Source organism: Cinclus cinclus, chromosome Z (genome assembly GCF_963662255.1).
Source record: "Cinclus cinclus chromosome Z, bCinCin1.1, whole genome shotgun sequence".
Classification (NCBI taxonomy): domain Eukaryota; kingdom Metazoa; phylum Chordata; class Aves; order Passeriformes; family Cinclidae; genus Cinclus; species Cinclus cinclus.
In genome coordinates, this window is record NC_085084.1 from 62,751,315 (window position 1) to 62,766,878 (window position 15,564).

General features: G+C 35.8%; 1 protein-coding gene across 1 annotated transcript in view; it reads left to right on the forward strand.

The window, feature by feature from the left end:
* The window catches only part of JMY (junction mediating and regulatory protein, p53 cofactor), a 62,858-nt gene extending 50,959 nt beyond the window's left edge, over positions 1 to 11,899 (forward strand). The window contains exons 8-11 of the mRNA XM_062513734.1: positions 1,365 to 1,460; positions 2,646 to 3,198; positions 4,772 to 5,082; positions 8,346 to 11,899. Of these exons, the coding sequence (XP_062369718.1) occupies positions 1,365 to 1,460; positions 2,646 to 3,198; positions 4,772 to 5,079 (957 nt within the window). The 3' untranslated portion in view covers positions 5,080 to 5,082; positions 8,346 to 11,899. The remainder of the gene's footprint in view (positions 1 to 1,364; positions 1,461 to 2,645; positions 3,199 to 4,771; positions 5,083 to 8,345) is intronic.
* The last annotated feature ends 3,665 nt before the right edge of the window (positions 11,900 to 15,564 follow it).

Consider the following 15,564-nt stretch of genomic DNA (forward strand, 5'->3'; position numbering starts at 1 on the left):
AAGAATTGCAGTTTTATTATTTTACTTAAAAGTGAAACAAAACCAAATAAACAAGTCATCCAAAACAAACAAACAAAAACTTTGAATTTGAGACTGCTTCAGGAAGAGTTTGATCTGAATGCATATGTGATATTCAGGTACAGTGATAGAACTACTTTTTTTTCCTTTCTTTGTGATTCTGTTCTAACTTCTTTCTCCGTTGTTCTTATTTCCTTTTACCACATGCTTCTCCTCTTCACCTTTTTCTGTTTTCTCTCCTTACTATTTTTCAGACATGTTCTCATCTTTCTCTCCCTAATGCATCTATACTTCTTCCTTCCAAATCACAGGAGTTGGCTTTTTATGAAGGACACCAGGACACTAGCTGACTTATGAAAATAGCAGGCAGACACTGCTTTTGTGGTGACTGAATAGAGTACAAGGTTCACAAAAGTGATCAGAGTTTTTGATTATGAAGATATGTTTTCAAAAGTAATCTTAAATGCTGTGAGTTATCTTAAGAATTAAAGCTGTTTCTGCTCAGGGTTTTTGCTTTGTGGTCAGCTGTTAGATCACTTTTCCTGATAGCTTCTGAACTTGCATGCAGTCAATTTCACTTTCTGGTACTTAGCTTCCATTTCCAGTAAATTTGATGAGGAGTTAGTGTTTGTTTCGAAGATGTAGTAACTCTGCTAAATTTGCATAAGAAAGAATGATTAGTTAAAGGAGATGTATCCGAAGGTGTGTTTTCCGTAAGGTAAAATTGCTGTACAAGAAGAAATACAATTGTCCTAGGTGCGAGGAAGAGCTTCAGACCTTTACCTAAGTGCAATTACATAATATCAAGCTAGATTAAATAACAAAAGCTGGAGTAAATACAAACTTATATACTGTTGTAAATGTAAGTGTGAAAATATTTTCTTAATTTGATCGCTGGTGGGTTCAAAACTTTGTGATGCTGAGTTCTGTGAATTCTTGTACTTTGAAAATACTAGTATGACTTGTTTAAAAGTGCTGCCTTGCAATTTGGACTGTCATTTTGTTCTTGGAATGAGGGGAAAATGGCTACTGCTTTGCTCTCTGGCTAATTATGGAATTTTAATTCAAGGGGGCTTTTCTAAGTATAGCATTCTTTCACTTCTCATCTCTCAAAGTAACAAGTCTTCCAAGTGTTCGTATTCAAAATTGATTTTTTTCTGAGCTTTGTATATACTGTATTTTTAAGGGGAAACCAACGGCCATTTTTTGAAGTTACATTTATTTGAAAATTATCTTTTTAAGTACTTCTTCACATTTAGGAGAAGAGTTGTTTTTTTTTTTTCTAGTGAAGCTGAATAGAAGGGCACTGGATGTACTATTTACATGTTTTCCATATTTTTTCCCAGAAACGAGATCAACTGCAAGATGAAGAGGAAAGAAAAAGCTCCTGGGTTAGTCAGGAACGACAGAAAACCCTGGACAGACTTCGTACATTTAAGCAGGTAACAGAAGAACAGTTTTTCTTTTCTGGCAGTTTCCTTCCCCAAAGAAATTTTCATTCATTCCAGTAATAGCATTCACTGTGCTATTATTTCATTGTATCATTACCTGGTCTTTGGTGGTAACAAATTTCTCTAGCTGTTGCATTTGCAGTGCCATAATAAATTTTTATTCACTTTTACACCTATACCTTGTGACAAGACACTTGGCAAATGTTCCTGAGAAGGACAATCTAAACAGTACTTCCCACAAAGAGCACTGTCATCTGACATGCCCCCCTACTGCTGATGGCTAGAATATCTGCCCATTCCTATTATGATGGAAGCATCAGAAAACATATAGAAGGTGGAATGAAGGGGAAATAATAAGAAAGGGGCTGAAAGTGAAAGAAAATGGAGACTGTATTAATTGGTGAAGACTTTTTGTTGAATGGACTAAAAAGTTTCAAAGTTTCTTTGCTAGAAAGTTGTCTTCTTAGCAGTCTTCATTTTCTTATTATTTGCAAAGCTCTTGAATTCTGTCACTTCTGTAAACTGAAGCAAATTTACTTATTTTAACCAGCAACTCTTCATGAGCTGACTTTTTCTATGAACATACTAATATTGTTACATATTACTGCTTTAGGCCTACCACAATGGTGCAAAAGGTATTAAGCTGCTTCTGAAAGACAGGTCTAATTTTTTGCTTTAAAAATGCTATGCATGAAACTAACATGAAAAGACTGATATTGAGGCAGCAAAGTTAAAAGTAAATTAAGTCTGAAAATCTTTGATATTCTCAAGATGTACCTTTTAAAACAGTATGATACACACATAAAGCCAGTGTATAAGGTCAGACTGGTCTGCACATACAGAGGGATCCATTGATCCTTTTAAAAGCAAAAGGGAATTTTGAATTTTATTTTCCAGCGAAAAACCAGTTTTGAACGTGCGGTCTGATTCTTAGCGAAATCCTAATTCTAAACCCTGTATTTCCCTGATGAGACTAATCATATGAAAATCATGTCTGAAATAAAAAAAAAACCCTAAGAATGTTAATAGCTTTTTTGCATAAAGCTGGGGGTATATTTGCTTTGGTTTTACATACAGAACAAAATGAAAATTGTTTGTCAGAAGTGACAGGTACATAAAATCTAAAATAGTCCATTGCCTGTGCTTATCTAATTGTCAATACCTTATTCACTTTAGCGGTACCCTGGGCAAGTAATACTTAAATCAACCAGACTACGGCTGGCTCATGCAAGAAGAAAATGTGCAGCCAGCTCAGTGCCCTGTGTTGAGCAACCTCAATCTTTGCCAGCAACCATACCAATCCAAGAGAAGAGTGAGGAGGTGGAATTGGAAAAAGCAGTTCAGCCTTTGCAAGTGCAGGAATCCACAAGCCTAAAACAAGTTCAAGATGTCTCTTTGCCTCCTAATGGTATTACCTCTGAACTGCCCCATGTCAGCGCTTCTCCACTCACCAGTGACGAGCTTCAACCAGAGACTGCTACTGGAGCACAGCTTCCACCCCGTTTGCCTCCACCACCTCCACCTCCGCCTCCACCTTTGCCCTCCAAGGAAGATGCTACCAAATCCTTAGAGAAAAGTGACAGCTTTGTTAAACGTCAGAGTGTGGAGAAGGGCGTCCAGCACTCTTCTGGTGTCCCACCAGCACATCTGTTCGATAGCAGTCAGCTAGTCAGTGCCAAGAAGAAGCTTAAGAAGACTGGTGATCTAGAGGGTTTACAGAGGAGGAGAGGTAATGTCTTAATTTCTGCATATTTCACTTAAAATTTATTGTTAATAATTTAAAAATGGTAATGCACATCATTTCATCTTTTGAATTGCTCTGTAGGAAAGTGTATGCTGTGATTAATTTAATATTAATGGGAAAGTTGTTAAATCCTTTTCAGCTGAGAGGTGCTGGCAATATCAGCAGCATCTATGGCCTTTATGACAGTGTGGCATGCTTGTTCAGTGGGAAAACACTTGTGAAATTGAATCTACACTGTATGATGTTAAACTAGATAGAAAATGGACTTAAGTGCTGGTGAAAAGAAAATTTACGTACCTACTTACTGCCAGCTCTGCAAATATTCTATGTTTCACCTGAGGATGCAGTGTTCTATTTAATAACAGAATAACAATAATGTTTATGTAGTCCTATTGTTTATTTTACTCACTCACATTTTATCATGCAATTTTTTTATAAAGCGTCTATTGTGTGTGCAGTTTTTTATACACCATAATATGATAAATATAAATTCAAATCAGTCATCTCTCTTACGAATATTGTTAATATCTGTACCAGCACTCTGACTGCTGCCCCATATGCCCCAAGATGCTCCAAGTGCCTTCAGAATTTTTTTCTGTATGACAGAGACTTTACAGCCCTTCCTTCCTCCTTCAAATGTGTGATCCTGTATTCTTTTATATCTCTCTTTTCATTGAGTCTTTTCTGTCTTGGCCTTCCATGGGATGGACAAAGTTATTCCTAAATGCAAAACAGGTTTTAAAAAGCATATTGTACAATGTACAAAAAAGAACTGGAGATGGATATGTATTGATTGAGAAGTACTGCACAAATTACATGCTATTGTATGTGAGGTGTTTAAACTTTATTATACTTTATTATAATGCATTCTCTGGGATGAAGATCCTGCCCACTTGTGGCCCTTCAAAGACCCAAAGCCTGATTTTTATTTTTGCAGAAAACTAGTTTCAAAATTAGTTATACAGGAAGGATTTGTCATAAAGAACTATCTCTGGCATTTTTGTTTTCATAAATTATAAAGGAAGACAATTTTAATAGCTGTACTGGGAGTAGATGCTAACAAATACATGAACCCAGAGAAGCAGGAAAATGCACTCTTGTGATTGACTGTAATGCTGATTCCCTTGCTGGCTTGTAGAAATAGTGGGTAAAATTAGCCTAAAAATGAAAGTGGTAAGAATGGATCACATAGTTCAGTACCTAAGACATGTACTCATTACCTGATTCTGAAGTAAAAAGGACAATGCAGTAAATGCTTTCATTGTGTTGAATTCCTTGCAGTTTGATTTTCCTGACTGCAAACAGAAAACCCACATTGTTCAGAAAGTTTTGCTAATAAGTGGTTACAAAAATTAAAATTATCTGTATAAACCAGTTTTGACCTGGCAATAAGGAAGATCATTTAGAGACTAAAAGAGTATTGGAGCTACCATTATATTTATAGTATGGGACTATCACATTAATAGTATGCAGGTACTTTTGGTCTGTAGGAAATAAAAATTAAGACTGATAAAATTAGTGAAAATAAATAAACTGAAGGTCTTTTGATTTGCTGCAGTGAGTTCCCCAATGGATGAAGTACTGGCTTCCTTGAAACGTGGCAGCTTTCACTTAAGAAAAGTTGAGCAGAGAAGTCTCCCTCCTTTTCCTGATGAAGATGATAGCAATAACATCTTGGCACAGATCAGGAAAGGGGTGAAACTGAAGAAAGTACAGAAAGATGTTTTGAGAGAATCCTTTACAATTCTGCCTGATACTGACCCTCTGACAAGGAGCATCCATGAAGCATTGCGAAGGATTAAGGAAGCATCACCTGAGTCAGAGGATGAAGAGGAGAGTTTGCCTTGCACAGACTGGGAAAACTAACCTGTAATTAAGCTACATTTAAAGAAAATATTTCTGCAACAGTTTTTTTTTTTTCATAATAGTAGCAGCTAAGACTCAGGTTGTGCATTCTAGGAGACTTAATAGAAATGTGACTAAACTGTCTGACATCCAGTGTGGTAAAACATGCACACATATGAATTGAACATCACTGACTTCTCAAAGAATTTGAGGTTCATAATAAGGAATACTTTTTTTTAGACAGTATGTTAGCCTTTTACTGTTCCAGTACTTATGTTGAATATTGACTGGACTTATCCAGAAAAAAAAGCTCTATTTTACTTAGTAAATTTGAAGGGACAGTTCCCAGCTTACCAAAAAAATTTAAAAAGCAGCACAATCACTCTTGGATGCACCTTATGCTTACTTTCTGATTATTTCTAGCCTTGTAAAAATTGGGCATGTCTTATCATTTCTGACTGAATGACTTCTAAGTGGAGGACAGTTAGGTTTGAATGCTGAAGACATTGAAATGTCATGGGTTACCCTGAGTGGCTGACTTCTTGACGGCTTGGTTTCAGTTTCTAAAATCTGATTTAATTTAATTTCCAGGCTATAAGTAGTAAATATACAAATATAATTTATACTTCTGCTAGTCATATGAATTCTGTGAACTTGCATTAATACTGAGCTACAGTGCCTGAAAGTACAGATATCAGACTTCAGCAGATGAAATTAATGATTTTAGAACAAACCAAAAATTGGCAAGAGATCAGTTTTCAAAATAACTGCTGCATCAATAGCACAAAGAGATTTGTGACTGCAGAAGCAGCATAGAGTACCTCTCTATGATGGCTCCCTTCTGTTAGTGACATGTGAATGAACTTGAGTATCAAGGTTCCTACTAAACCTAAAATTTGAGAAACCAGAGGTATGATAATCTGTAAAGAAACTAAAAAATCTGTTCAGAAAGGCTGTTTAAACAGAATGGAAGACAAATATTTCTAATCTTTGCAATACAGCTGTAGAAAGAAAGTAACATTGTGAGTGTTCACAGTTCAGCATTTCTACCCTGGTTAGTTATTACTGTAGCTGGAGAATGACTGTTGGTAAAGTGCTGCAGTTGTTTAAAAACTGATTCTAACATAGCACATCATCTGCTGAATGTTCTTGTGATTATGAAATACTAAATCTGTTTCAATCTGTTGCATTGGTATGGTATTTTCAAATTATATTTTGAATTTTTCAGAAGGAAAATAAATGCTGCCTTCAGTTCCTCATGAACTAACCACTGGCCACCCTAATGCTTTCACACTGTTTAATTATGGCTTGGTCCTTTTATTCCCTACCAAATGTACTGCTAATTCTGGAGTTGAAACTCCAGGACTGGAGATGTGCTGAACTCTTGCTAAAACGCCAAGTGAAAATAATTTTGCTTTCATGTAGCTTCTTTCTATCCTTGCATACTGAAAACTCCCACTACCACAGCTCTTCAGAAATCAAGTGACAGCTGTAAGAAAAGACATGTCTTGGCTTTCTTAGTGCCTTTATTCTAATTCCTAGATAACAGATTAAATTTAAACTTTGTGATTTGACTGTGATTTTAATGAATCTGTTTGACTGTTTAGGGTTTTGTTTGCATTTTTTTTGCAAGATACAAAGAAATTCTCTAAGACTGACTTAATTTTTTTTTTTTAAAATCGCATTGGTTGGTCTGCTAAGGCCACTGGAAGTGCATCTTAGAAATCTTCCGTGGTCATTGCCACACAATATAAAGATATGTTTTCCTCTGCTATTTGCAGCCCCATAAAAGGAGTTCAGAATGCAGGCTGAAAATCACTGCCACACAGTCCCTGGTTGTTGTCTCTTTTTTAGCAGTCTGCATCCTGATGGAATCCTGTGAGATTACTTGGACCTAAAAGCAAGATTCAGTATCAGTTCAGTGTCAGGAGTATGTGCTCCTTGTTCTTCACATATCTGGGACCTCCTTTCTCTTACCAATGTAATATTTTATTATGAAAACAACCCTGCTTTCATTATGTGATATTATTTAACACATAATGGTTTAGATTGAAAAACAGTTGTAAGAATAGCTCAGAAAATAGCTCTGAAATAGCTGTACTAACAGCTCAGAAAAAAACAAGACCCTTGCTGTCCAAGCAAATGAAATAATTTGGGAGAACGAAGATTGAGACAAAGCCCTTAAAAAGCTCAACTGAATAAAGACTTTCCATATAGATGAGCATGCTTGCTTGAAAATACAGACTGGTTTGCTAGCATTCATCATATAAGATTAAAATAATGAAAATCTGTTGTAGAAATAGGCTAGTTTTTTTACTGTAAGGTTATCCACTAAGTATTGTGCTTTAAGATTGACCTACTGGTTTTTAACTGGTAAGCTCTACACACATGCCAAAAACAGTTGCACAGAGATTTTAGGTTGGAAACATGTTTATAAAAGCGTGTTGGCGCACATTTTATATGAATTATGCTTAATTATATGTACATCTGTATTGGCTAAATGCAATGCAGTTGTTTGCCTTAAAAAATGAAGGTTAAATCTGATACAGTGATGTATATTAAGTGCCAAAAAGTTCATTGAAATATGTGAAGGGAGTATTAGCAGTGCTCAGTGAAGTGGTTTTGGTAATTATTGAAGACAAAACTAATAGTATCTAATTCTTGCAGGAGAGCTAGTCATCTCTTATATTGACTGCTCTGAGTTAACTTCTGCATAAAGTTATGACTAACCTTTTTAAGAGAGCAGTTCTTTCCAGTCAGCCACTGAAACATGTAAAAAAGATGCTGAGGCATTCTATATATTGAAGTAGCTGAGCAAGTATATATATGTAGCAGCTTCTGAATGAAAAACTGAAGATCTTACTGGTTATCAAAAGTATCCTGAGAATATCTGTGTATGAGAACATAATAATGCACATAAATCACCACAGCACACTTAGAGTACTACAAGTAATGCACAACCTGAGTTCCTGTCAATGGTAGACAAAGTAACAGGTAACAAGGGAGCTTTTGTTCTCCATAGTTTCTTAATCCAGTATTTTGGGCCTCTTCAAACTGTAATCTGTGTTAACTGCCAGTAATACCGGAAGGCAAAAAAAAAAAAACTGGGTCATATGGGTGTTCTGGCTCCGGAGTCACTGTGTCATTGCCCTGAGAGCAAAGAGGATCTTTGCTCCGTACGCACTGCTCAGTATATTGCATGTTAGAATTGCCTGATATGTTGATCAGAGAATAATTGCACAGCCGTTTAGCTTTTCAGATGTTCCTTTTTCTTTCTTCCCAAACAGGTGCTTGACAGCCACCAACGTGTGAAAAGAAACCCCAGTTGAAGATTATTTTTCTTCTGCTTTTCTGAGAATTCAGAGCCAGCAGTTATGACCGTCAGTTCCACAGGAGGCTTTCTTTGGCAAAGAAATAGTCTTTCTTTGGCAAATAACTCAGTCCGTGGAAAAAAATGGCCTGAAATGTTCATTTCAGGTCACTTTTTTCTTTATTTGTTCAAAAAATTCTGGTTTGGGCAGAAAGCTAAGTTGTCTAGACATACATTTTATACTATCAAGAATGCCCAATTCTTAAGCACTTTTTATATTTGCGTTAGTAATGTATGGCCAGTTAAGTGAGGAGGCCATTTTGAGTTGGGAGACTACTTGCTGTTAGAGTAACTTTGGGGTTCCAAACCAGCTATAAAATGGCCCCTTCACTGCACTGAATATCTCATGTGCTTGAAAATTCAACTAAATGGCCCCCTACAGAGAATCTTGCTGTGTAGCAGTCTGAAATTCCAGAAAGAAAATTCCTAGTTGCACTACAGTAGCTGAAATTCAGTAACATGCAACTAAGACTTTTTTTCTTCTTAGCTTGAAGAAGCATATGTCAGTATGAAAAGCAACAAGTGACCACAGCACAATGAGAATTAAGAGTTGAATTCAGTACATATTCAAGAATGCGTTTGTTTCCATCATGATACATTTAGCAAGACATAATGCAGCACCTTTTTAGAGGGTCATGTTTAGTCTGACATCTTTTTAAAGTAGACATTTTCATGCTTTTTTAAAATAATATTTAGCTATGCTGAACCAAGTTAGTTATACTTTTATCATTTGTTATAAGAAGCAATATTTTGTAATTTCATACTTAAAGATATTTTTCTCTTTTGGTTTAAAATGGCTTTTGATTAGTCTAAGCAGCCTTCTTTAAAAAAGGTCAAAGCACTTAACCATACTGATAATTGAGTTGTGAAAATCATGCTGTTCTTGCTGGTTTTCATTATTCCCTTTAGTGGCTGCAAAAATGTTTGTATTTCATACCCAAAAGCCTACTGGCTGAAAAAAGTTTCTTTTGATTCTGACTGTTTTATTTTTAGATGAGAGTTACAACTTCCTCTGCAGTGAATACTTAGGAGTAGTCCTAAACTTCATGACTAATGGCTGCAGGCAGCTACTCTTACGATACCACAGTACCAAGAGGTATGTCAATACAGAGATACAAGTAGCCTTGTACCACCTAAAAGCCTCATGTGGTATTAAAAATCAGCCCATTAGACTTCTAGGAAAGCTGAATTTTCCTTAGCATTTTGTTTTTACTAGCGTAACATACACTGTGTCTGAGAAATACACAGTCCCAGTCCTTTGTGTTGTGTGGTCCATTCACTGTTCCTCTTTTGACAGATAAACTACTATATGGGGATCTGGGTTCTTTTAAGTGGAGTTACTCATTGCTGCTGTCGTGTAATGGAACATGTACTGTGTTAACATTTATAACAGGGGATTTCACGTCTTGCCGTTTACTTACAGAGAGAGGAGCAGGAGACCTTACCTTAGCAATAGGCTGTGTAATCTAAAGGAACCTCAGCTCTGGGACCCTTCAGTCTATTGAAGATGTTTTGCTGTGGCTGTCCAAAAAATTAAAGCTCTGTCAAACATCTTGAGAAGATTTTCTTAACCATGTTGCCTTACTTATTAAAGTTAGTGAACATTGATTTTCAAAGCACCTGCGAGCAGTGTTACTGTAGAATTGTATCGATTTTGCTGTGTTAGTTGCCAGGGTCTCTATTTTTCAGCTGTGTGAAATACCCAATACTGGCTTTCCACAGGCCTAAAACTACATGATGCTTTTTTCTTACTCTCTGAATTCTGTGTTACATGGTATGGTTGCGAGCTGTCTGATGCTGTGTTCCTGCAGCAATGGCAGCAGTTTCAAGATGCATCATAATCATTCAACACTACCTATACCATCAGCTGTTTTGTTCTACATTTGTTTATACTTTGTCATACCACACGTTAAAACCAAGGTAATCAAATTTTTGGCTGTAGCACAAAACAGAACTGTGGTGTAGAATGGTAATTCACATTACACATTTCATCTGAAACTTAGTGCTAAATTTAACAGTGGTGAACAAGCAACTTTTATGTTCATTTTTTCCTATTTTCTAGCTTGCAGTTTCATTCCTTGGAGTATGCATATAGAACACTAGCAAAATTTTAAGCCAAGGAAAAATAGTGTAATTCTAAAGTATTTGTGCAGTGGTTCCCTTGCACAACATGTTTGTCTGCAGTTTACCACTGTGTTTTTACCTAAATAGCTCCATGCTATACTGTACTACAGTTTTCAGATATGTTTGCCATGTGATCTGTCATCTTTGCCTTGAAAAATGTGTGCATGATTGATGAAAATTACTCTTCTTAATCTGTTTCATATTTAGCTGAAATCTTAGATTTCTGTAGTCGCTTAGTCTCAATAGAAATGGAGTTCTCATATGAGCATGTATTCTGTGAGCACACAAAAAGTAGTTGTGCTGATCATAGCAGTAGGTATCAGTTCAAAACTGCCATCTTCTGTGTGGAAAATGAATGGGGATTTTTTCCACATCCTGCTCTTAAAAAAAAAAAAAAAAAAAAAAACAAAAAAAAAAAAACCAAAACCCTGAATTTAAATCTCCATGAATCACTAGATGTCACAATTTCACATAATTTTCACTTTGATAAAAAAATTGTGCATACATACTGTACACAGGCTAATCCATAAAAGGTACCATCCTGTGCCATGTGAAATTTTCCAGTTGGGTGGCTACTGCAAAAAATGAGGAAAGTTTAGTATATTTACAAGAAACTTTGGGAAATTTTGGCAGTCCTGCATTGAGGTCAGTTCCTCCACAGCTGAGAAAAGCTGTAATAATTGTGTTGGACCATGAGAAGTCTTGGCAAGCATCACTAAGGAAAAACACATAAACATGTGCAAGGAAAAAGAGCCTCCATAAAAAGACCTGCCTATTGATATTTTTAATTTTATTGTTGTGGTTGTGTTGTTCTGTTGCTAGTTATTTATCTTAAGTAGTTCATCAGCTTTTGGCTTTTTCCATTTTTAGAAACTTCTTTCTTCTTTCAAATTAAAAGTTTTACTATGGTGTAACTGAGTGAAGTAAAGATTTGGAATGCATAATGTTTATTGTACAAATGCTTATGTAACGACTGAAAAATCTTTTGTGAGTGGGAACAAGAAACTAAATATTCAGTTTCTACTAAAATAACCAAAACGTAAGGTAAACAGCAATAGTCTTGTTCAGAAATTGAATTTGTATCAGCAAGAATTTCATGTTCTCATTCATGGAAGTTCCAGATCCTTTACAAATGACCAATAGTCTTACTCACTTTGCTGTATTTTCATGTTAGTTATCTGTCTAGGGTAGATGAAGGCTTTTTTATTCTTCTCAAACATCACTTTTAAGGTTTGCCTGGGTATTGTTTGGTTTATTTTTTTTTGTTTTGTTTTGTTTCTTTTTTTTTTTAATCTGACAGTCTGCATTCTTCACCAGACACTTGTAAAATAAATTAGTATGATTATATATTGTGTTCTTTTGTGACTGAATTGGGGATAGCACTAAACATACTTCACTACATTATTTGTAAAGAATCATTTTGAGTATAAGCACTATATTCTGTACTGTTTAATAATAAAGTAATGATAGATGCATTATTGAAGATGCAACTTATTGAGAAGAGGAGGCAGAAATTTTATTGGTTGATGTTACCCTTATTCCATTTGTTGCACTGAATTTCAGGAGTGTAATTTGTAAATCAAGTTTGCTCATGCGTGTAATCAGATTTTATTTTCATTGTAATGCTTATGTAATTAAATTACCTGGATGGATTTCTGGTAATGATTTCATAAGCATGGACAATATGTAGTTGATGTTTCGCGCTACAGAATTAATGTTAGGAACTAGCAAAGCTTCTTGCAAAGAAAAAGAGTAAGAGAAGCACCTTACTGGGAGAGCATGTTGCATGATTGCAGTCCTCTTGGAGCTGACAGACGGTAGGTCTCCTAAACTTGACTGCAAATTGCTCTTTGGTGTAATAAGCACATCAACATACTGCTATCAATGCTATCAACACAATGGCTATTTTAACCTATAAATATACTGTAATTTAAGTTTTCCTACAAAGTGAATTTATATTTAATTGCTGCCTAATACATAAATAGAGTTTTCAGGAGGGTCAAGGTGGGGAGGGTGGGCATGTCAGTATATTTGTGGGAGGGGCTGTTGCATATATGGGTCTTTGTACTTCCCATTCAGTTTGACTGTTAATCCAAAACGCACAGCTCTGGCTGTGGTGAATCTGCAACCTGACATTTATGTATTTTTATTGTGATTCAGGTCTCCTATATTCTGTGGCTCAGAGCTTCAGATATTGACAGAAAAGGTTATCTTTCCATTCTCAAATGTGAATGCTTTGTACCTCTAATAGGGAAAGTGACCAAGCAATGAATTTTATTCTGGTAAGTTTTTAATATTAATGTGTAGAACATTATCTAAAGTCGTTAACCAGTAGTGTGTGCATTGGAAACAAGTAGAAAGGATGAAGACTGTTTTGGTGCATATAGTCCAAACTCTGCAGAGACTTTATTCCAGAGACTGTCACCTATCCAGGAGTTAGTTTGCCATAAATGGCTTGATTTTCAGAGTATAAACACAGTTTTGACTTCTGAATTGTTAAATAGGTGTTGGGCATTGGGGATATTCACTTAACATCTTCCAGCGTGTTGTTGCTGTTGTTGTATGTTTTGAACTTCATTTTAAGTGTATACAAATGCATCATTATAAAAGGAAAGCTAAAGAAATACAGATGGCTGCAAGTTGTCTTACATGAATGAAGCCAGTGAAGCTTAATGAAACTAACTTCTTTGTTAAGCCTGTTAAATAAATAAGAAATAATGAAAAGAATTTTCCATTCACTAGCTTTGTGCAATATTATCATTAGATTCAGACACTACTAGCACATTGTACTTGGCTTTAAGAAAATTCTTTAATTCCATTATATTCAAAAGGACATAATAAATGCATATTTTATTGTAAACAACTCTGCAAATTTACTATGCCTGAAAATGCTCAAAGTTATTAAGTATTAAGCACAAGTATGTTTAAAAAAAAGGATAAGAACTAAACAAACATTTCTAGCAATACCTAGAAACTAAAAAGAAGTTTTAATTGTCTGCTTCTTGGTCTTTTTTCTTTAGTGCAGCTTTTCTGCAATGCAAGTTTATTGCTGTGTATTTCATTGGGTTTTATTATCATGATTCAGAAATTTAAACCTGTACTCAAAGTACTGCATTCACCTTATTGTACATGCAATGTAACATCATACTCACAGTTCTGGTGCTTTAAAATTATTCCTCTTTTCTTTATTAAAGGATATTTATTTGATCACTGTCTTGGTTTTAACTTTGATTATGTACTAGCATTGAAAAAATATTTTTTGTACTGTTTGGTTCCCACAAAAAACAATTTCAGATCTAATTAATTTCAGTTCCCATCGCTATTCTTACAACTTCCCAAATTCCCTGTCATGGTTTAATGGTAGGTAGTTGCATCTAAGCTATGTTGCAGCATGGAATATTTGTTTTTAGGTAAAATTTGTCAATTAAGCCACATGAAAAATTCAGGTCTCACAGAAAAACCTTGCTCCTAAGTGATGCAGGGTAGTTGTGCATTACAAATCTCACCCACTTTGCATCTCTTGATCAAAAGACAGAAACATTCTATGAAAAAGGGTGGAAGTTTAAATACAGAAATGTTAAGAGCATAGCACCCTTATTGCACTTACCATGTCCCTAATGAGAGTTCCTAGTTGTTTGTGGGTAAGTTCCTCGTTTTAGTCCTCTAGCCATTTTGTCTTACTATTTATGTAGACATAAATCTTGTAAAAGAGGTATCTTTATATTGTATCTCTTTTCCCTGTAGCTTCTGTGTTTTTGGTGCAGTGCAGGTTGCTTCTATTTCTAGCTGGTTCCTTAACATGAGGAAACAAAAAAAAAAGTGTCTTTCTGGAACAGGAACTTTCTAGGTCCATTACAATCCTGAGAAAACAAGAAAAAGGACATTTCTAAGAGTAACATGAAACCAACTTCATATTTGCAGTGCAAATGAACATTGCAACAGGTCTTACACAAAGTTCAAGGCCTGTCTGGCTTTGGTTTCCTAGTGTTGTTTTTCATGCCAGGTAATAATGACTCTTAATTTTGAGTTATGGCAGAATATGTAGAACAAGTAGGAAATGTGTTTTGAAATAATCAGTTCTTGGATTTTTGCCAACTTGAGAGAGAAGGTAGTTGCATTTGTCTGAGGTCTGTTCCTAAAGGTCTGTCAGTGTGTGACCTTGACGTGGGTGCCACCACAGGTTTTGCTCTGCAGGACAAACTGGTGCTCCATCAGCTGTTTCTGCTTGGCATTGGCTTCAGTAGATAAGTAGTTGTTCTTTTATAACTCTTTACAGTATCCTTACAGGTTGGAAATTAATTTGGTTTATGCATCAGGCTTGTAGAAGAGTGAATGTATCTATAGGCAGACTTGAAAGGCAGTGATATGGCATGCAGAGTAAGGCCTCTTGTTTGTACAACACAGAAGATGAAAGATGTAGAACCATCTTTTTTTCCCCCTGTTTGTTACATGTCAGATGTAAATCAAAGGGACATTGTAAATACTCGGTGGGCACAGTGCCTCTGAAATAGGGGAACTACTGATGATACATGCACAGGGTTTGTCTGTGTTCCACAACCTAATGCTCAACATTACTGTTCAACAGAGGCAGTAGGCGCAAGGGCAAGAAGTAAAAATGGAAGGTGTGTTTCGCAAATGTTGTTTTCCAAAACCTATGAGCTATTACTTTTTTCAGCAGTTCTTACTGCTGCTTCCCATCGTAGGGAGAAGTCTATAGGCTTCATTGTTCCTGCCAATAGGAAGGAGCTTAGAGGAATCATGGACTGCCACAGTATCCCTGAACCTTGGGATCAGCAAGGCATCAGCATGTCACTGCCACCACCACAGCCGGAGCTTTGTGCTCAAATCACAGATTGCTGTCTAGATTTACTGTTTCAGAGTTGTGCCACTGTGCTTTCACCATTTGTAAAGGATGGTTATAATGTCCATAAAAATGCATAAAACGTCTTAAACCTTAGATGTACTGTATCAGCCATTTAACTATTACAAGCATCACTTTGCTTAGACAAACT